The sequence below is a fragment of the Garra rufa genome, chromosome 9 (assembly GCF_049309525.1).
Source record: "Garra rufa chromosome 9, GarRuf1.0, whole genome shotgun sequence".
NCBI lineage: Eukaryota > Metazoa > Chordata > Actinopteri > Cypriniformes > Cyprinidae > Garra > Garra rufa.
The window spans coordinates 38,567,159-38,589,764 of record NC_133369.1 but is presented as its reverse complement, the minus strand read 5'-3'; the positions used below and the strand labels follow the sequence as shown (position 1 = coordinate 38,589,764).

At 36.9% G+C, this 22,606-nt stretch overlaps 2 protein-coding genes across 2 annotated transcripts in view; one reads left to right on the top strand and one right to left on the bottom strand.

Annotated features, from left to right (window-relative positions):
• LOC141343260 (cyclic AMP-responsive element-binding protein 5-like) overlaps positions 1-22,606 on the bottom strand; it is a 140,068-nt gene that overhangs the window by 47,807 nt on the left and 69,655 nt on the right. The window lies entirely within an intron of this gene.
• Positions 3,847-22,168, top strand: creb5b (cAMP responsive element binding protein 5b). The gene is made up of 6 exons (XM_073846856.1): positions 3,847-4,094; positions 7,491-7,515; positions 10,640-10,963; positions 15,040-15,267; positions 18,916-19,024; positions 22,044-22,168. Exons 1-6 carry the CDS (start codon positions 3,847-3,849, stop codon positions 22,166-22,168), a joined length of 1,059 nt encoding a protein of 352 aa, XP_073702957.1.

Genomic DNA, 22,606 nt, shown 5'->3' with positions numbered 1-22,606 from the left:
TTGAAACTTTGCACACACATTGGAACCTGCGGCCATCAGGGCCGGACAGACTTTGACATGGGGGGGTCACCTGGGGGGGGCATGGCACAGCGTTAAAAATTGCGACTTTTGAAGGGCTCTGGAGCGCACAACGTTTGACCTACAGTCATCAAAATTCATACACATATAGACCTCATCGGGCCGAACAAATTTCACACTCATAGTCCATGCTTCGCCAAACAGGAAGTCGGCTATTCAGGGATGTCTAAAAAGTGCATGCAATGGAATTTGAAATACTCCTACTAGGCCTTTCCACCGATGGCCACCAAACTCAGTCAGCATGATCTCAAGACATTGGGGACGCAAAATTGCCAGGGAATTTTTGATATCTCGAACGGTTTGACCGTGACGGGGCGACAAATTTATGGCGAGAAATGAGAAACAGGAAGTGCCTAATAACTTTGACATACTTTGTCTGATTTTGACCAAACTTCAGCAGTTTGTTCACCGTCTGATGCCGATCACAGAGATGTGACTATTATGAGTCAAAGTTATAGCGCCACCAACTGGCAGCAGAAAGCGTGACGTTTTTGAAACGCTTTAAACTCAGCCTCTTAATTTTACTCAATTTGCTTCAAACTTCATCACAATAATGTCAAAACACGACCGATAAGAATCTGTGAAGGGCGTTATCCATAACTTTTATCATGTTGCCATGGCAACGTGTCAAACTTTAACTTTAGTTTTTTGTGTTTTTGAGCCACTTAAAATGCTTAGAATTTCATGAAACTCAACACACACATCTGTATTAATGACAGTTAAACACTGATAAAAGCCCATAAATGGGCGTGGAGCAGGCGCTCCATAGCGCCACCTTTTGACAAAAGTTGGGGGGTTACTTTGTCCTACAGTCACCAAACTCGGTACATATATTGGACTCATCAAGCCGGACAACTTTCTAATTTACACCCATTAGCTACGACCAACAGGAAGTCAGCTATTTTTATTTAAATATGGATTTTTGGAAAAATCAAGCTGTGGAATTTGAAATACTCCTCCTAGACCTTTCCACCGATGGCCACCAAACTCGGTCAACATGATCTCAAGATATTGGGAATGCAAAATTGCCAGGGGATTTTTGCTATCTCGAACGGTTTGGCCGTGGCAGGGCGACAAATTATGGCGAGAAATGAGAAACAGGAAATGTCTAATAATTTTGACACACTTTATCTGATTTTGACCAAACTTAAGCAGTTTGTTCGTCGTATGATACCGATCACAGAGATGTGACTATTATGAGTCAAAGTTATAGCGCCACCAACTGGCAGCAGGAAGTGTGTTGCTTGCAAAACGCTTTTAAATCAACCTCTTAATTTTACTCAATTTGCTTCAAACTTCATCAGAATAATATCAAAACACGGCCGATGAGAATCTGTGAAGGGGTCCTTGATACATCAAATGCTGTTGCCATGGCAACATGTCAAACTTTAACATTTGTTTCCTGTGTTTTTAAATATAGCTGTGAATAACTTCATATCACTCATAGCAGAATCAGACAGTTCACACCAAACTTTGTCAACATGATGCCAAGATACTGAAGATGTTAAATTGTGAACGGCTTTGGGACATCTTGAACGGTGTTGATGTGGTGATTTATGAAAGTAACAATAAAAAAGATGAAGAGTTATTTTCATATATCTTTAAATTGCATTATTCTAACTCATCAAAACTTTTTACATATAAAGAACAAGAAATTCTTAGGAAATACGTGTAGTTTCAAAATGTTATCATGCTCAGAGGCCCCAAAAACATTAAAAGTGTCACATAAATTTGTCAGATTAAAGCTCTAATACCAGGGATGAACACTAGAGGTCCTCATAAGATAAGGAATCGTTTGACCTCTAATGCTATTTAGCTCATTCTCAGTGTATAAGAATGAAAATAATCCATAGAATCAGTTGATATAGACTGTACTGTCAGTGTACTTTTACATAATTATTTTGTATAGGTGCTTAAAGAGCATTAAAATCTTTTTTTAATCTTTTAAGGAAAAATTATATGATTTATATACATATATACAATCTCACTGATAGAATAAAAAATATTATAAGTATGACACTATACTGCTCAGTTCACTTAATTAGAATGAGAAACAAATACATCAACTAAGTAAATATGTATTTATTTTTAATATATTTGTTTATAATTATTTCACAGATGCTTATAGATCATTAAAATAATATGAAAAATGGGTGTAGATCATAAAACATGGTAACTATTTAAAATAGGGTCTCTTTTGTTAACATTGTTTAATGAACTAACAAACACGAACGAACAACGGACAATATATTTGTACTCGATTTTATTCAAACTTCATCAGAATAATGTAAAAACACGGCCGAGTCTGTAAAGGCGCCCCTGATGCATCAAATGCTGTTGCCATGGCAAATAAATAAAAATAAAAAATACATTCAAATATTTGTTTCCTGTGTTTTTGAGGCAGATAGCGTGCCTAGAATTTCATTTCCCATTTTCAATTTTCAATGATTTATTATATATTTAAAGTGCAGCATCCTAACTCTTTGAAACTTTTTTCATACAAATAACTATTCATTCTGATTAAACACAGTTCATTTAATAATTATATAAAACTCCACGAATGAAAGAAAATTAAAAAACAAATCTGATCTCACTCTGCTCTGCACTCTATGTGTGTGTTTGTGTGGTAAGTGGCTGAGTGTAAGGAGGTGGGATGGGTGGTAAGAGAAAGAGTCAGACAGGAGGAGAGACAGTTAGGGTTAGTCCAAAGGGTTATTGTGAATGCATGTGCCAACTGGGCACCGTTTTCCTGATGCTATTGGGATGGCGACTGCCAGACGGCGAGGGCCCGGTCAACGCTGCTTGCAGCTTTAATTCTAACTTGTTTTTTAAAATGCTGAATTTGTGGTGAAAAACTGCATTACCCATGATTCTGTACAGAAAATTCCAACAATCAGAGACTCTGCAAATTGCGCCAAAAGAGCTTGCAGGGAATTACTGTCAAAATATTTACATTTTTGGTGTATAGGAGACAGTTTCTCCTCAAAATATTAGATGAGAAAAAAATGTGTATTACATAAAAAAGCAGTGACACAAGCAGGTAAAGTTACAGCAGGAGTCTGTGTCTCTCCCAGCTCCCCTGAGCCCATTGAGTTTTAACAGACCCCCTAAAGCATGTGGTGAGTTTGGTGGGGGGTAATTGAGAATGAATGTGGGAAAGTCACGTGAGACTTGTGATACGATTGGATATGACTTAGTAAAGTTCGCCTGTGATTGGTCTATGCGATAAAACCCGCCTCTTGTGTTTGTGTATTCGCAAATCAGTCTGAATGAAGTAATTTCTGATAACTGATGATCTCAAAATTTCAAAAATAGTTAAAAGTTAACTATTAAAAAGAATAGCTAAACATAAGTTTGCAAATAAAATATATTGTTTACATTTTTAGCTCTGCTTTGTGTTATTGTTTTGGAATAAATTTAAAATGCTTTAAAAGTCTAACTTGATGAGATTCAGACTTGGCTTTAATAAACAAAAAAAATCCTATTTTAACAAAACCGTTTTGAATGTTTAAAAATGGGCTGGCACTAATGAACTCTAATTCGTCAAGTGTTTCAGCACAAAGCCTGTGTGTTCCATATCACTAGCATGCATAGTGGTTACTAGGTATCTGTTAAGTGTGTACTTCCTGCTTTGTGCCGTCTCTTTCAGCCTGTTGTGGCTCATTTGGCCTCTGACCCCGTGCGGCACTCTGGGGCCCTGCTCAGAGCCAGACTGATTACATTAGAGCACTGATAGCGGACGCTCTCCCTACGCCCCACAAATGATGGATGAATGGCTCTTCCTGTGGAAGAGAAAGAGCAAGAGATACTCAAATACCCCCCTTCTCACTTCCTCCCTCCATCCACAGTTGGCCCAGTGCCAAGCTGAGCTTTACACGACGAGGCCCCGTGCTTGCCCCCTCTCTTAGTGCGGCGCGGCCCCAGACAGAGGCATTCCAGCGTGTGGGAACTCAGTGCAATCTGTACGGACAAGAGGGAGGGAGAGATAGGTGCACAGCTGCCCAGGTCCAATCAAAGTGAGAGCGGTGTTGATTGACAGGTGGCGCAATCAGTCAGAGGTGTTTCTGTGCACTGTGACCCCAGTATGTCAAGTATGTTAATGGATGAAAGATGGTCCCTCGGCTCCTGTGATTCTGATACAATCCATCTTGGTACACATATTAGAGACTAATACAGATGTCACGTTTTTTTAGTGAAGAAAGTTAGATAGAGTATGTTAGATAAGACTCCATGTCTTGTTGCGTCTGATGGTTTTGAGCTGTTTGAGCAACTTCAACAGTTTACCAATTGAACCAATTATTGTGCTGAAAAAAAGTGCATAATTTCAAAATATTTAAATATTAAAATGTCCAAAATATTTCACAATTTAATAAATATTCATTTAATTGCATTAGATAAAAGATACACTACCAGTTAAAAGTATTTGAACAGAAGATTTTTTTTTTAATCTCTTCTGCTCATCAAGCCTGCATATATTTGATCCAAAGTAAAGCAAATATAGTAACATTTTGAAATATTTTTAATAAAAAGAAAACCTTTTTAAATGTTTTTTTTTATTTAAATGTAAATTCATGTCCCAGTCACATTTTCTTGGTTAAATAAATATTACTTACACTACCAGATTAAAAATCTGTATTGTATTTTTTTATTTAAATATTTTTATTTTTATATTTATTCAAAAAAAAAAAAAACAATAACAGGCAGTAACAATTTAAACAATATATTTTATTTAAATTGTTATATACACTACCAGTCAAAAGCTTTTGAACAGTAAGATTTTTAATGTTTTTTTTTTTAAGTTTCTTCTGCTCACCAAGCCTGCATTTGTTTGATCCAAAATACAGCAAAAACAGTAACATTTTTAAATATTTTTACTATTTAAAATAAATGCTTTCTATTTGAATACATTTTAAAATGTAATTTATTCCTGTGATTTCAAAGCTTGTTTTTTTAGCATCATTACTCGTCACACGATCTTTCAGAAATCATTCTAATATTCTGATTTGCTGCTCTTTGATGAATAGAAAGTTCAGAAGAACAGCATTTATCTAAAAAGAAACATCTTTTGTAACATTATAAAATGTCTTTATCATCACTTTTGATCAATTTAAAGCATCCTTGCTAAATAAAAGTATTCATTTCTATAATTTGTTTCACACAAAAATAAATAAAGACAAAATATACTAATAATAATAAAAATAAATGTTTCTTGAATAGCAAACCAGTACATTAGATTGATTTCTGAAGGATCATGTGACACTAAAGACTGGAGTAATGATGCTGAAAATTCAGCTTTGATCATAGGAATAAATCGTTTCAAAATGTATTTAAATAGAAAGCAGTTATTTCAAATAGTTAAAATATTTCACGATATTACTGCTTTTACTATAGTTTGGATCAAATAAATGCAGGCTTGGTGAGCAGAAGAGACTTCTTTAAAAACATTAAAAATCTCACTGTTCAAAAATGTTTGACTGGTAGAGTACAGTAAAAAAAAATTGGGATTTTCCTGCAAAAATCATTCTAATATGCTGATTTGGTGCTCAACGAACATTTTTTTATTATTATCATCAGTGTTGAAAACAGTTGTGCTTACGATTTTACAAAGGGCCCTAAAATCATACACTAGACATATACACAAATATCAAACTCTGGGGAACAGAGGGTTTAGGTGCCTCACTGTGGCTGTGAGTTTTTTCCTAACAGGAAGTGTTTTGCCTCCTGCAGCAGACAATGGTGGGTTATTACTGCTGTATTGGCAAGGTTTAAGGTAGATTAAGATGCGGGTGGGTGAAAACAGCATTAATGCCAGTTAAGGGCAGCAGTAAGGGTGGGTAGGTTAGTGCTTGTGCATTTGGCAGCAAGTGTGTGAAGGCAGAAAGCACTGGCAGCTCCAGGAGTCAGGGAGGGACGGTATGGCTTGGCTTGGAGAGCTGAAGCGCCAGCAACTTATCAAATCAATTTGAGTTTTGTTTTGGTAAATAGCAACTAGGATGATTCAGAGAATAAAACATTGTGAGAGAAAAAAAAAGAGACATCTTGCAGGTTGACCAGCTTGAGAAGAAAGGGATGCTGTGCTCGGGTTTGTGCCTTGGCCCTTACATAAAGTCCAGCTGGCTATGACTCTCAGCGAGTGAATGTGCTGCCTGTTACAAACACACGGCTCTGGACACTGGCCGCTCTGACCAACGGCATCTGGAGTGTGTGGGAGAACAGGAGCATGGCAGGAACATGTCTGATTCTTCTCTGTCATTCTTTTGGATCTGTTTGTGGAAACTTATGAGATTTAAATTACCTAAAGGTAATGTTTCCCTCACAGGGTGATCATATGTCCTCTTTTTCCCGGACATGTCTTGGCTGGGATTTCTAAATTGCTTGAAATGTCCAGTGTTTTGGATTTGTTATTGTTTGTTTTTATACTTTCTGTAGGTAATGACTGAAAAGTAGTTTGACCAATGGCATGCAGGCATTGCACATAATCGACCAACTGTGGTGTGTGAGACGGCGGGATCTACAGAGAATGGTCATGTAATATGTGTAAATACTACATATGAGTACTGGAGAGAGCATGTAGGAAGTCATCCCCATTTTAGGGGATTTAGAAATCCCAGTCAAGACATGTTGCAGAAAAGAGGACGTATGAACCCCCTAGTCCCTTACTAAAAAAGTACACTCAAAAAAATGGAATTGCAGTTTTGTAAAGTATGTGTAAAATGATGTATATTTACATGAGATGAAGCTTTTATTTGTATTGGTAGCCTAATACAAACATGGAGTGTTTTTTTTCCCCTTATTCCCATATTGGGGATGGCTATTTTGAAATCCAACTAGACCAATTTAATTAATCCGTCATAAAAAAAAATCTTAAAACAATACAAAATAGGGTCTTCAAGCAAGGAAAACACCGAAAATTTAACCCGAACAGAAATTGTGTAAAGGCAGTGTGTAAACGTGATTGACACAACGTGAGGTCAAATTTATTTTTTAACGTGTTAAAATTTTGTACGGATTTTCTGACTCAGTGTGCAAGGACCTTAAGCAGGGACCTTAAAGGTCTTTACACACAAGAGTCTGAAATTCTCTGGTTAAATTTTCTGCGTTTTCAGATAAAAATTGAACCCGAACTGAAGTGTGTAAATGGCAGTGTGTAAACATGATTGACACAATGTGAAGTCGAAATTTATTTTTTACATGCAAAAATTGCAAACGAGAATTTAACCAAAGAACCTGAGAATTTAACCTGAGATTTTCAGACTCAGTGTGCAAGGATCTTTAATGTCCCTACTTAGTCCTTAAGGGAAAAACACAGAAAAATTGAACCTGAACTGAAGTGTGAAAATGAACGTGTGTAAAGACAGCGTGTAAATGTGATTACTTTAAAGGTCCTTGCACACTAAATAGTGACCGTAAAGGTCCTTGCACACTGAGTCCGAAATTGCTGCATTTTCGGATTCGCATAATGCAAAAAACCCAAACCGAAGTGAATAAACGGCAGTGTTTAAACATGATTGACACAACGTGAGGTCCAATGTATTTTTTAACGTGCTAAATTTCGGACAGATTTTTGGACTCTGTTTTTAAAAAATGAATTTGACCTCACGTTGTGTCAATCATGTTTACACTCTTCAGTTCGGGTTCAATTTTACCTGAGAATTTCTGACTCAGTGTAAAAGGACCATTAAGATCCCTACTTAGTGTGCAAGGACCTTAAAGGTCCTTAAGGTCCTTGCACATTGAGTCCGAATTTCTCATCTGAAATTTCTGCACATTAAAAAATAAATTTGACCACACGTTGTGTCAATCATGTTTACGTATTGTCTTTACACACTGCCATTTACTCAGTTCGGTTCAGGCTCAATTTTCTGCATTTTGCTAAAAATGCTGAAAATTTAACCTGAACCGGAGTGTGTAAAGGCAGTCTGTAAACATGACTGACACAACGTGAGGTCAAAGTAAGGATCTTAATGAGTCTGAAATTTTCAGGGTTTTTTTCGCATTCGTAGCAAGCATCTTGAGAGGTGTTTTGACAATTCAGAGACACTGTAAAAGCAAACGCCAAAATCCAGAAGGGAGCTTGACCAGTTGATTCACTTCTTTGCCATGTTGTAAACTCCAGGGGCAAGGCCACTGAACCGCAGTGTTTTTATGGGCATGATGTTCAAATGACAATTGTTTTCAGCTGCATTTAGCACACTGTGGTTTAGTTGCTTTGCCCCCCATTATACAAATGATCAATGTACGATCATTTGTATAATGGGATTGGTGGCATATGAATGTTGAACCCATCTTGAATTGATTTGTGCACTCTGATCTGCACTCAATTCTGTTAGTTTGATAAATGTGGACTACTGAGTGCACCTTTAAATGTGTGATTTTCTTTGATTTGAAGTCTTAGTTTCCACGAAGAGATTATCCTTGCTTGACTTCACTTCATGTTTTCTTTAATTTATTTGAGTCAATTTTTTGTGTGTTTTGTTTATTTTTTGAACCTCAGACCCATTTCTTATAAAGTCAGTCTACCTGCTCAGCTTGTGTGGAAATATATACTGTAGACTCAACACTCTCTAAAAATACTTCTCCGAGTTTTTTGCCTTGGCTCAAGTTTAAGAAAGTCAACCTGAATGGACACAGACATACAAGTATATATGCACATGCTTATGTACTTTTTCTTTTTCTTTTCATTTTGTCTACATGCGCCGTCAACAGATCAAACCATCGGACATATTTTGGCAGCGTGTATGTTTATACTTGTGGCTTTTTTCAGACCCCTAAGTTGTCTTATTGAGCTGCCCAGAAAAACAGGTCTGTGAGAGAGAGAGAGCAGTCAGGTAAACATATTCCAAACACAGACGCGCTTTGAGCGTCTCTAGAGTCATAGACTCCAAGACCAGCCCTGGGTGAAAACTTAAGTAGACCACACGGTTGAAGCAACAGAGCGTAGGCCGAAGGGGAAATGGGCAAATCGGGGGAGAGAGTCCCCGGGGTCCTCTCGCTGCCAGACCTGCACTGCGCTGGGCTCGATCTTCAGATGAAGCCCTTAGACAGTGACGACAGATAGTGCAATAGTGTGCTTGGGTGTGTAAGAGGGTGTGTAGGTGTGTGGGTGAGAGGGTAAATGGGAGTGACAGGCTTAGTTCGGACATTCACGTACGTCACAATGTGGGCGAGCGGTCGCATTTAATCTAACGGAAAAAGTAGAATCACTCACTTGTCAACTCACTAGACAGCCATGTTTTCCCACGTTAACTAAAATTTAAATGAATCAGAGTTTTGTCTTGTATTTCGGATAATCACCCTCAAAAAATAAACACATTTTCTTTGGAAGCAAAATTGTATATGAATAAACCTCATGAAATTTATTTTATTTTATGCTTAAACAAAAAAATATTGTTTTCCAAGCAAAATCCTTATTTATTTACTTATTTATTTATATTTAGCTATTTATTTTTCACAGTAGATCTATAATTTTCACTATCTATCTATCTATCTATCTATCTATCTATCTATCTATCTTAAAATAAAGTTTTTTTAGAAGTAAAATTGTATATGAATAAACCTGAAATTTATTTTATTTTATGCTTAAACAAAAAAATATTGTTTTCCAAGCAAAATCCTTATTTATTTACTTATTTATTTATATTTAGCTATTTATTTTTCACAGTAGATCTATAATTTTCAAAAAGAATCTTTAGAGCAAAATTGTATATAAATAAACGCTTAATATGTTTTATGTTATGCTTTTATGTTTTAACACATCTATCTATCTATCTATCTATCTATCTATCTATCTATCTATCTATCTATCTATCTATCTATCTATCTATCTATCTATCTATCATATTATGTTATTAAAATAAAGATTTTTAGAAGCAAAATTGTATATTAATAAACCTCTTGAAATTTATTTAATTTTATGCTTAAACAGATAAAATATTGTTTTTGTATTCATTGTATTTATTTATTTACACAGTAGGAAATCTATCTATCTATCTATATATCTATATATCTATCCTCCTCAAAAAATAAAGATACATTTTCTTTAGAAGCAAAATTGTATATAAATAAGCGCTTTTAAATGTATTTTATTTTTAATATGCTTAAACAGAGAAAAAAATACTGTATTTATTTATATATTTTCACATTAAAATATCTGTCTGTCTATCTATCTATCTATCTATCTATTTAGCTAGCTAGCTAGCTATCTAGCTAGCTATCTATCTATCCATAATAAACAGAAAAAATAAATATTGTTTTTCAAGAAAAAATATATTTATTTATATATTTTCACAATATAAAATCTATATATCTATTCATTTGTCTATTTTATTTTTTTGTTTAGTTTATGCTTAAAAGTAGAAAAATTTAAGTATTTTTTTTGATTGGTTAATTTAATGATGTTTAGATATTTTTGTTGAAAAACAAAAATATTCTTTATGAAAACAAATTTTGCAGTGTTCACAATATGGCCCCCAACTGCTAGTCAAAATCCAGGTGCATCTGAAACTTGCTATAGTCATAATGCTAATGTTATGTATACCATTCTCCCTATTTTTCTACTCAGAGACTGAAAGCTGCCCTTGCCCACCATCCTGGGGGCATGGCGAATGGCAGCATGAACTCCATGGGTCACATGATGGAGATGATGCCATCGCGGCAGGATCAGGCCGCTCACCACCACCTGCACTCTCACTCTCACCCTCACCAGCACATGCAGGGCCCACCCCACGGATACCCACACCATGCCCACCATCACCCCAGCCACGCACAGAGCGCCCATCACCATCCACAAAGCCACGGACACCACAACTCCCACCCGCCCCACCTGCACCCTGCACACGGACATCAGACCTCTCCACACCAAACCATGCACTCTGCTGCTTCACAGGTACTGAACTGGAGTGAGATACAGTTGTTGAGGTTCTAGCGCTGCAATATTTGCAAGTACTAGTGATGTGGAGATTGATGAGTTAGGCCTGGGACACACTAGATGATTTTAAAATCTTAACTATGGGAGACCACAGACACGAAGACCGTTTCAACTGACTTTTAGCCTTATAATTCTCTCAATGCACACACTAGATGATTCAACCAGTCCACAAGACCACATGTTTGATATTTATGTTTTGAGTAGTTTTCAATCGTAATGACACCACACAATTAAGAATATTTTGGACAAAAAAAAAATGGTTTGCGACAAGCCTTGAATCGGCTGGGGCAGCAAATTGGTCTTAAAATCAGGTTTAAAATCTTCTAGTGCGTGGCCAGCCTTGAGCTGAATTTAACTTTCTGAGTTTACTTGAGTTGGGATAAATTGAGAGAACAAAAAAAAGTTAAACTGGGGCCATGTTGTGAGCACCTGGCAGAAAATGAAAAACAAAAAACTGATTTTTATTGTATATACACTACCAGTCAAAAGTTTTTGAACAGTAAGATTTTTTATATTTATTAAAAAGTCTCTTCTGCTCACCAATCATTGTTGATAATAATAATAAAAAAAATGTTTTTTGAACAGCCAATCAGCATATTAGAATGATTTCTGAAGGATCATGTAATACTGAAGACTGGAGTAATGATGCTGAAAAAAGTACAGCAAATGAAATATTTTTTACTATTTAAAAAAACTGTTTTCTATTTAAATATATTTTAAAATGTAATTTATTCCTGTGATTTCGAAGCTGACTTTTAGCATAATTACTCCAGTTACATGATCCTTTTAGAAATCATTCTAATATTCTGATTTGCTGCTTAAAAATCATTTTTTATTATTATGTTAAAAACACCTGAATAGATTTTTTTAACATTTTCTTTGCTGAATAGAATGTTCAGAAGAACAGCATTTATCTGAAATAGAAATCTTTTGCAACATTATTAATGTCTTTAAGTTTTTTGATTTCAGATAAATGCTGAGCTTTGGATCTTTCTATTCATCAACGAATCCTGAAAAAAATGTTTTAAATATTGATAATAATAAGAAGAAAATGTTTTTTAACAGCAAATCTGCATATTAGAATAATTTCTAAAGGATCATGTGACACTGAAGACTGGAGTAATGATGCAGAAAATGTAGCTTTGATCACAGGAATAAATTACATTTTAAAATATATTCAAATAGAAAACAGTTATTTTAAACAGTAAAAATATTACAAAATAGTACTGTTTTTGCTGTACTTTGGTCAAAGCAGGTGTTGCAGAAGAGTTATAATAAGCATATTTTTATATATAAATTAAAAGTAATTTAAAATAAAATTAAAAAATTGCCCGGGTGAAAGGGAAAAAAATCCTCATTAAAGGAATGACTTTCTTAAACAGAATGAGAGAAAAATGTGTGTGTATATATATTAGTGGTGGGCCGTTATCGGCGTTAACGTGCTGCGTTAACGCGAAACTCTTATCGTGCGATAAAAAAAATATCGCCGTTAATCTATTCTCATATTTGGGTTGGGAGCTGGGTCTAAACTACGCAAGCTATGATGACTTTCACCTTGATAGTTTAACGCTAATGTATACCGAATATGGTCACGCGTTTAAGTCTCCTCCACCAAAACACAGATGGGGTCGCGTCGTCCTCCATTCATGAAAACCGAATCTACTATAGCGAAATGCCACGTAAATTCGTCGTTTTTTGGATTCATAAATCTAATGTTGGTCAGTCACTTAATTCAAATCGCGATATGGACTAGTGTATGTGAAAACTGAAATGCAAAAAGACCGTTTTAATATGAATCTGAAATGTTCCGTTTGCCTAGCTGTATGTATGCATGGCGGAGACGAGCTTTTACTACACTCATACTGAAACACACGTGACGCTCCCGGTAATTTTTGGCTTTTTTTTAATCTCACATGAACAGATAAACTTAATCTCCCAAACTGCTGTGAGTGTCACTTTTACCGTTTCATTTGAGAAAACTAGCATCATATCATACTGTATGACACAGAAACTTCACGGCAACCTGTCAAAATAAAAGTACGGTGAAACATGTAATGGGCTGGGTAGGTGTTGACGTTAAAAAAAACACAATCTAATAGGTAGAAAAAATAATTTCATTGTTAGTTAGTTAGTAAACACAAGTACATCTAATTGAACATAATTTATTTTCATCAACAAATTATCATAGAACAGCTTTATGAGCTTTATGATCCATTCTCAAAGACTTACTTTTAGTCATTATTTGGGTAGCACACATATTCTGAATGCCTTCAGCAGAATTCAAATTAGCCATTTTAATCTAGATTAATCTAGATTAATTCCAAGATTTAATCTAGATTAATCTAGATTAAAAAAATTAATCTATGCCCACCCCTAATATATATATATATATATATATATATATATATATAGTATTGTTATTGTTAATACTTAGGAACATTTTTGTCTGCCAAATTAAAGTTATGTGGTTTGACCAACATGCAAAAACACAGAAGAAAAATAAATAAATGAGGAAATAAGGGAAAAAACCTGCAAACTCACAACAATAGGTCAATAGGTCAAAATATCTGATATTTATGACAATACAAAGTTAGTTCAGGTTGTAGAATGTCATTTGATTTAAAAAAATGTATGTTGTTTTAAATGAAAACAGTTCTTACATATTACTTGCACCATATTTTTGTTAAAAATAGTGTCAAAGGTTTTCAAAACCATATAAAAAAAAGGACATTTCTAAGAACATCGGCATTTCCGTTTAAAAAAAATGTATTGGTAAAAGACTCTAAAAATGCTACAGTGAAATCCTATTAATTGATTAACGGTAAGTTCCCCTACTATATACAGTAAAAAACTGATTTTTAAAAAGATTTTTTCTTTTTTTACTCTCACTCTTATTTGTATCAACCTGTTTACTTAAAGGAGTAGTTCACTTTCAAAACAAAAATTTACAGATAATGTAATCACCACATTGTCATCCAAGATGTTCATGTCTTTCTTTCTTCAGTCGTAAGGAAACTATGTTTTTTGAGTAAAACATTTCAGGATTTCTCTCCATATAATAGACTTCTATGGTGCCCCCGAGTTTGAACTTCCAAAATACAGCTTCAAAGGGCTTTAAACAATCACAGCTGAGGAAAGAAGGGTCTTATGTAGCAAAACGATGGGTTATTTTCTAAAAAAAAATTACAATTTATATACTTTTTAACCTTGAATGCTCGTCTTGTCTAGCTCAGCAAGTCAAGCGTTTGAGATTAAAAAGTATATAAGTTGTAAATGTTTTTAGGAAATAATCGATCATTTCACTAGATAAGACCCTTCTTCCTCGGCTGGGATCGTTTAGAGCCCTTTGAAGCTGCATTTAAACTGCATTTTGGAAGTTCAAACTCAGGGGCACCATAGAAGTCCATTATATGGAGAGAAATCCTAAAAATGTTTTCCTCAAAAACACCATTTCTTTACGACTGAAGGAAGAAAGACATGAAAACTACTCCTTTAAGATTCTTTTAAGGTCTTGACACTCTTGAGGATGACTGAATCCATCTTTTCGTGATTCAGAAGTTCTGCTTTAATGTATTATTAAGCCAGAAAAGGGGCCCTGTATACATACAAGCCATCAAAGCCGTTGCATTTTTCCATCGCCTCCAGAACCCTGTAATGATCTAAAGACGGCAAACATGCCAACTGCCAAGCATATGTCAAAGAAGCTTTTTGTGGGCCTTGCACGCTGGTCGTGGCCCTGTTTCTCAGGGTGTCGTAGAGCATTGGTCCGAGTGGACGTGAGCGGTGGAAAACTGGGCCCTGACACCTCTTTATGAGGGTGGGGCAGCCTATAAATCACACTGCTGTTTCTCACACCCAGACGTCCATCATAAGGCCACGTGTACAGGGCACATGTTGTTTTAAAGAAAACTCCCAGACAGGAAGTTGCTGGCTAGATGAGCGATGAGATGCTAGACAGGTGATTGGCTGGTAGCCATATATGAATATGGTGGGGAATTGCAACTTCAGTTTGTTTGTTGTCCCGTATTTCACAGTTATCTCCAGCTGCGCAGCAAATGCAGCCAACGCAGACTCTTCAGTCCCCGCCGCCCAGCGGAGGCCGCCGCAGACGGGTCATGGATGAGGACCCAGACGAGCGCAGGAGGAAGTTTCTGGAGAGGAATCGCGCTGCCGCCACACGCTGCAGACAGAAGAGGAAAGTGTGGGTGATGTCCCTAGAAAAGAAAGCGGAGGAGCTCACCCAAACCAACATGCAGCTGCAGGTCAGAATCACTCATTCTTCCTCTTCTCCTCAGCTGAAAGCCTCTGTTCTTAAGCGTTAAAGCGCACTTCGCTTTGGAACACACACTGAGATGTTTTTCACGCAGGGCTTCGTATTTCACTCCGTATTAGCTTACTCTAGACCACAGAAGCTCATAAACACCCTTCATTTGACAGCTGAAGCTACTGTCGATGGAGAGCAGACGGGGACGGCTGCGTGGAGGGCAGGGTCAATGGGTTATTGAGGTCTACAGAGTAACCAGAGCACAGCCAGCTGCAGCTGAATGTGTGGTTTGTAGGCCAGTAAAACCTCTGAGCATCACGGCACATCTCATCTGCGAGAGGTTTCCAGTTGAACGCATCCATTTGGGCTCTAAGTAGACCTTGAAGTTGCATTGAGATTTACCTGAAAGATTGACGCTGTGTGTGTAGTCATGCACAGTAAGTCTAATTTTGGAGGATGTTTGAGTACTGCCCACAGCTTAACCCAGTCCAAGCTGGATTTCAACAGCCTGAGTGAGCTGGTGTTCAGGTGATTGGCCAGCTGGTGGTCCAGTCTGACCAGATGACACATGCCTCTAAAACCATGAAACCAGAACAGCTTGACCATTTTGGTTGGTTTGGGCACGGTGATCATCTACATCAGGCCACATCATTCGCTTTCTGCTTATCTGAGCGAGCCGAGGTTAACCTGTTTTGCTCAAGGCCACAATGGTCGATGGTTCGCTGGTTGCATTTTGTGTGGTTCGAACCTCTCAATTACCAGCCTACATTTTTAACCACTAGGCAACACCACCCTCTTTTCAAAAGTCCCTACTAGCCCTAGGTGATTTAAGGATACTTACGATATATTCACAAAGACTTTGCTGACAATATTTGCTGGAAAAACTGTGAATATTGTAAAGATTTAAATCTATTTTTAAGGATTGTGCACCCTCTTTGCCTCATGACTAACATCATTTGAAGAAACTGATTCATTGGCAGTATGACTCAAAAATGTTCAATTAAGTCACTATATGGCAATTTCTATATATTTAAATATTTACAGTGCAGATTTTGATTGCATATTTGCACATCAACCACTAGAGTGGACACTAGTGCATTATTCTATAATCAGCCACCTAGTGGCAAACTGGTTTATATATTTTTTTTCTCCAAACCAAGATGGCAGTTGACTAGTCAGAAATACAAAGGTGCTTTAAGATATCCATCCATTCCTTCTGTTCTAGGAGACTCTTCCTGAATAAAAAAACGTTGTAACATTAGGTAACATCTATAGTTAATCACTGTTAAATGATCAAAATTATTGATTTTAGATTGTGAGGAAATTCTGATGAATCCGTTTGCAATGACTGCAGCTGTATTATATATTTTTTGTATGTGTTTTATAGTTTTCATACAGTTTAAATCTTTCAAATAATGTTTTAATGCCCTAAGAGCTAGGGATGTAACAATTCACTCAACTCATGATGTGATTCGAATTACGAGACTGATTTCACATTAGAATTTTCTTTTTAACAAAATGAGAATTAAGAAAAACTGAGAATGAAAAAAAAGTGTCCCAACCAGTTTAGGCTGGTTTTGGCTGTTTTTTCAGCAGGGACATTTATTTGTGAAATTGAAACGTCTAATAACTCAACTGAAATTTTTAAACAAATCCCAAATCAAATAAATTAATAATACAAATGAACGAAATCTCTCATTGAAACAAAACATATCTGAACAAAACAAAAACAGTAGATGGGCTGAATGAAAATGCAGATTTACTCTCTGACAGTAGGTGGCGCCTATGGAACAGCGGAAATATAGCATTTCCTTGGTAACTGCTGTAAACAATGCAGCGTTGCGCTTATAAATACTATTTTCAAAGGTCCACTGAAATTCTTTAAAACACTCAGCATTATTTTGTGTTGACGTAATTTCAACTGAAACAAGAAGACCCTTTTTAATCAGCCAATAGCATTTTGTTTATATCACAGCTTGGGCCAGAGTCGTTGAGCTCAGTAAAGCTGCATTTAACTGCGCATAGGAAAGCCACAAAATAATCTATATAATATATCACTATAAAATATATATATAAATATAAGTGTGGTCTACACTTTTGTGCTGTGACGGATTTCATTCACCCCAATGGAAAGCATATTTACACTGTCTGAATTGTCCCCCATTTAGTGCACTATGTGCCATTCACCTTACAAAAAATACTAATTCTGTGATCAGAATCGTTGATCCATATTGGCAGAACTTAGAGACTGTAAGTTTTAAATGCTTATGTCTAGTAAATGCGAATTTTGTCATTGTTTTGAAAGACACTAGCTTATACAGTTGATAACCTTAAGGCTAACATATTGTACTAAAAGCCAAAAAACTTCTATTTTGATTTCATGGGGACTTGAGATGAAAAGAAAATACCGTCTAAACTTTTCTGAAGACAGTCAGTTCCCCTCAGGGATACATTTATATTAACCCCCACCAACAAATGCTCAAAGTGCATTGTTACATCCTACTAAGACCAATAAAAACACATACTGTAGGGAAAAAAATCCTGAGGGTGTCATAAATCATGCATGAAAGGGATGGAAATGTTCAGTATAATTATTCCTTTCATTTAGTAAAACACATGCCTTCATTGTTACTAATTTGATTGTTGTTGGCAATTGCTTTTTGCATTAAATATTTTAAATTAAATTTGCTTTGGTTGAAATTTGGTTGGAGAAAAAAAAAAGATCATATGTTTTAAATTGTCAAAGGGCTGAAAAATATTGAGATATAATCTCACCCAGCCCATGTTCCCACTAACAATAGAACAAAACATTTAAATGTGTTTGTTTTTCTTTGTTATTGCATAGTTTGCTGAGGTGGGACAGAATGCTCATAGACACCCTGGCACTCCCATAGTCCCACTGTTCAGGCTTGTTTTGCCTTTTGTGAAATATTCACCCCACAGTCACAAACATGGTACCTGTCAAAGCGGGGATTCTTCTCCACCAAGCATCCCTGAAACGCTGCCATGTTTTCATATTGGTTCTGCTAAATCGTTTAATCAAATTCAAGAACTCTGTGTGATCAGACGCTTGTGTTTCCCACAACGGTAATTGCAGAGAATTCACCGCCTGTTCATTATGAGGTTTTCTAATGAGACCCAGACTTGTCTGGCCTTTAATTCATTGTGTCTGCTGGGAGGTTTGATGCGAAGCTGCCAATACATCCACCAGAGACCTTTTTCCAACATGTTTGTCATAATTATGTTAAGTATTGTATGGTTTATGACAAAAACAGAACATCATAAACATGTGTGCCTTTGTTTAAATTTGTTTACATACTAAGGAACCATAGGGGCTAACTGTCACAAATGTGATTGCCCAAACACGGCTTAAACTTAATCTTATACTACAAAGGAATTTCAATAGACAGTAACTCTTAAGCAATCAAAACCAGGCCGAAATGTATCCAGGAAACTTGTGCTTTGTGAAATATACATGTTTTTATCTATGAAATAATGAGGGACATTTAGTTTTGATTAACTTATGTTGCTACACACTATGTTTTGTTTTATGTAAGTGTATGACTGGACTTTTTGCTAGCAATAATGTATTGAGTTTCTGTAAACACTGTGGGAGTGTTTCATCTATCATTGTTTTTGTTGGCAGAACGAGGTCACCATGCTAAAGAACGAGGTGACACAACTGAAACAGCTTTTATTGACACATAAGGACTGTCCCATCACCGCCATGCAGAAAGAGTCTCAAGGTTACCTCAGTGAGTACAATCAAGCACCCACACGACCAGAGGTGACATTACGTAATAACGGATATACAGTATATTGTTTGTAGGCCACACCCACTGATATAGATACTCGTGATATTTTTTAAATGTATGGAGGCTGCCACTCCCTGGTTATAGAGTAGGGGAAAAATGCTAATTTTCCTAGTCACTGAAAAACCAGTTGCCTAGCGGTGTTTATGATGCTAGAAATAAATATATTGTTTCCATTTTCACTTTGAAGTAAATGTCTTCATGTAATGTACACTGACTGTCTTTCTAAATTCATTCTTTCATCAATAATTCATGATGTTGTGAATATTTAAATATTTATCTCAATGTTGTGTTTATTATTTTTACATTATTGTTCTGTCTTCTCATAGGAAACAAAAATCACAAATGAGATCACTTTACTATCTGAGTTACGTGTCCTAAATTACAAGTATATGGATGGATGGATGGATGGATGGATGGATGGACAAATAGACGAATGGATGGATGGACAAATAGACGGACGGATGGATGGACACAGACATACGGGTGGATGGATGGATAGATGGATGGATGAACATATGGTTGGTTGGGTGGATGGATGATGGACAGATAGCCATATGGAAGCATAAATGAATGGATGGGTAGATAGAGGGATGGATGAATTTGATGGATGGATGGATGGATAGATGGACTGATAGATGGACTGATGAACGAATAGATGCATGGATGGATGAACATATGGTTGGTTGGCTGGATGGATGGATGGATGGATGGATGGACAAATAGACAGATGGATGAATGGATGATGGATGGGAAGATAGACGGATGGATGGATGAACGAATAAACAGATGGATGGATGGATGATGGACAGATAGACCGACATGGATGGATGAATTAGATGGATGGATGAACAAATGGATGGATGATGAATGGATGGATGGCTGGATGAACAAATAAAAGGATGAACAAATAGATGGATGGATGCATGAACAAATGGATGGATGGATGGATGGATGATGGACAGATAGACATATGGATGGATGGATGATAGATGAACATGGTTGGTTGGATGGATAAATGATGCACAGACATTGTTGGATAAATTAATAGATGGGCAGATAGAGGATGGATGGATGGATTGATTGATGAATGAATAAATGGATGGATGGATGAACGAATAGATGGATGGATGGATGAAGGACAGATAGAAGGATGGATGAATGAATGAATAGACAGATGGATCAATGGATGATGGACAGATAGACATGGATGGATGGATAAATAGACAGATGGATGAACATATGGTTGGTTGGTTGTTGGATGGATGGATGGATGGATGGATGGATGGATGAACGAATAGACAGACGGATAGATGGATGAACAAATGGATGGATGGATGATGGACAGATAGACAGACATATGGATGAATGGATAAATTAATGGATGGGAAGATAGACGGATGGTTGGATGATGGATGAGCTGATTGGTTGGATGGATGATGGACAGATAGACAAATGGATGGATGGGCAGATAGAGGGATGGATGGATTGATTGATGAACGAAGAGATGGATGGATGGATGAATGAATAGACAGATGGATGAACATATGGTTGGTTGGTTGGATGGATGGATGAAGGACAGATAGACATATGGATGGATGAACAAATAGACAAATGGATCAATGGATGATGGACAGATTGAAGGATAATTGGATGGATGAACATGGTTGGTTGTTGAATGGATGGATAGATGATGGACAGATAGACAGACATATGGATGGATGGAAAGATGGATGGATGAACGAATAGACAGATGGATCAATGGATGATGGACAGATTGACAGACATATGGATGAATGGATAAATGAATGGATGGGAAGACGGATGGTTGGATGATGGGTGAACATATGGTTGGTTATATGGATGATGGACAGACAGACATATGGATGGATAAAGCGATGGATGGGCAGATAGAGGGATGATTGGATTGATTGATGAACGAATAGATGGATGGATGGATGAACGAATAGACAGATAGATGGATGAACATGGTTGGTTGGATGGATGGATGAAGGACAGATAGACATATGGATGGATGGGTGGATGGGCAGATAGACGGATGGATGAACAAATAGACAAATGGATTAATAGATGATGGACAGATGGATGGATAATTGGATGAATGAATGGATAGATGGATGGATGGATGAACATGGTTGGTTGTTGAATGGATGATAGATGATGGACAGATAGACATATGGATGTATGGAAAGATGGATGGATGAACAAATAGACAGATGGATCAATGGATGATGGACATATTGACAGACATGGATGAATGGATAAATGAATGGATGGGAAGACGGATGGTTGGATGATGGGTGAACATATGGTTGGTTATATGGATGATGGACAGACAGACATATGGATGGATAAAGCGATGGATGGGCAGATAGAGGGATGATTGGATTGATTGATGAACGAATAGATGGATGGATGGATGAATGGATGGATGAATGAATAGACAGATAGATGGATGAACATGGTTGGTTGGTTGGATGGATGGATGAAGGACAGATAGACATATGGATGGATGGGTGGATGGGCAGATAGACGGATGGATGAACAAATAGACAAATGGATTAATAGATGATGGACAGATGGATGGATAATTGGATGAATGAATGGATAGATGGATGGATGGATGAACATGGTTGGTTGTTGAATGGATGGATAGATGATGGACAGATAGACATATGGATGTATGGAAAGATGGATGGATGAACAAATAGACAGATGGATCAATGGATGATGGACATATTGACAGACATGGATGAATGGATAAATGGATGGATAGACAGATAAGACATATCGATATATGGATGGATGGACAGATAGGCATATGAATGGATGCATTATTGGACAAACAGACTAAAAGGACAGACAGATGGATGAACAGATGGACTGACAGACAGCTGAATGGACATACACAGACATTTTCATCTCTCCTCTTGTCCCTCAGGTCCAGAGAGCAGTCCGGCAGGAAGTCCCACCCCTGTAACCCAGCAGCAAGTCATCCAGCACAATACCATCACCACCTCCAGCACAGCACCCAATCACCGCACAGATATTAACCCCATTCACTAGAGACTCCACCCCTGACACCCCCCACCACGCTGGACACCCCGACCGCAAATTCTGGACAGACACACACCTCTGTGCCTCTGTGGCAGCTTATTCTTCTGTTAGTAATTTGTAAATGTAAACGGATTACCATTTTGTTTAGTTCTGTGTGTTTTATGTTTCCATTCGAGTCTGCTTAAAATAAGGGAGTCTGCATAAATCATCGGGCACCATCTCGCTTGTCAAGGACATCACTAATGGAAACGCAACTGTTACATCTGTTCCTGGATTACTACTGGACCACTGCCTTTACAAATTACTAAATTCAAATAGCTGGATAGCTCTTGCTACGAATTTTCCATTGCCAAAAAGATGCTGTCCTTTCCTTTCTGTTTATTGTTACAACAATTACTCTCACATTCCCCTTTTCATCAAATTCAAAAGGATAAATTAGGAAGGTCA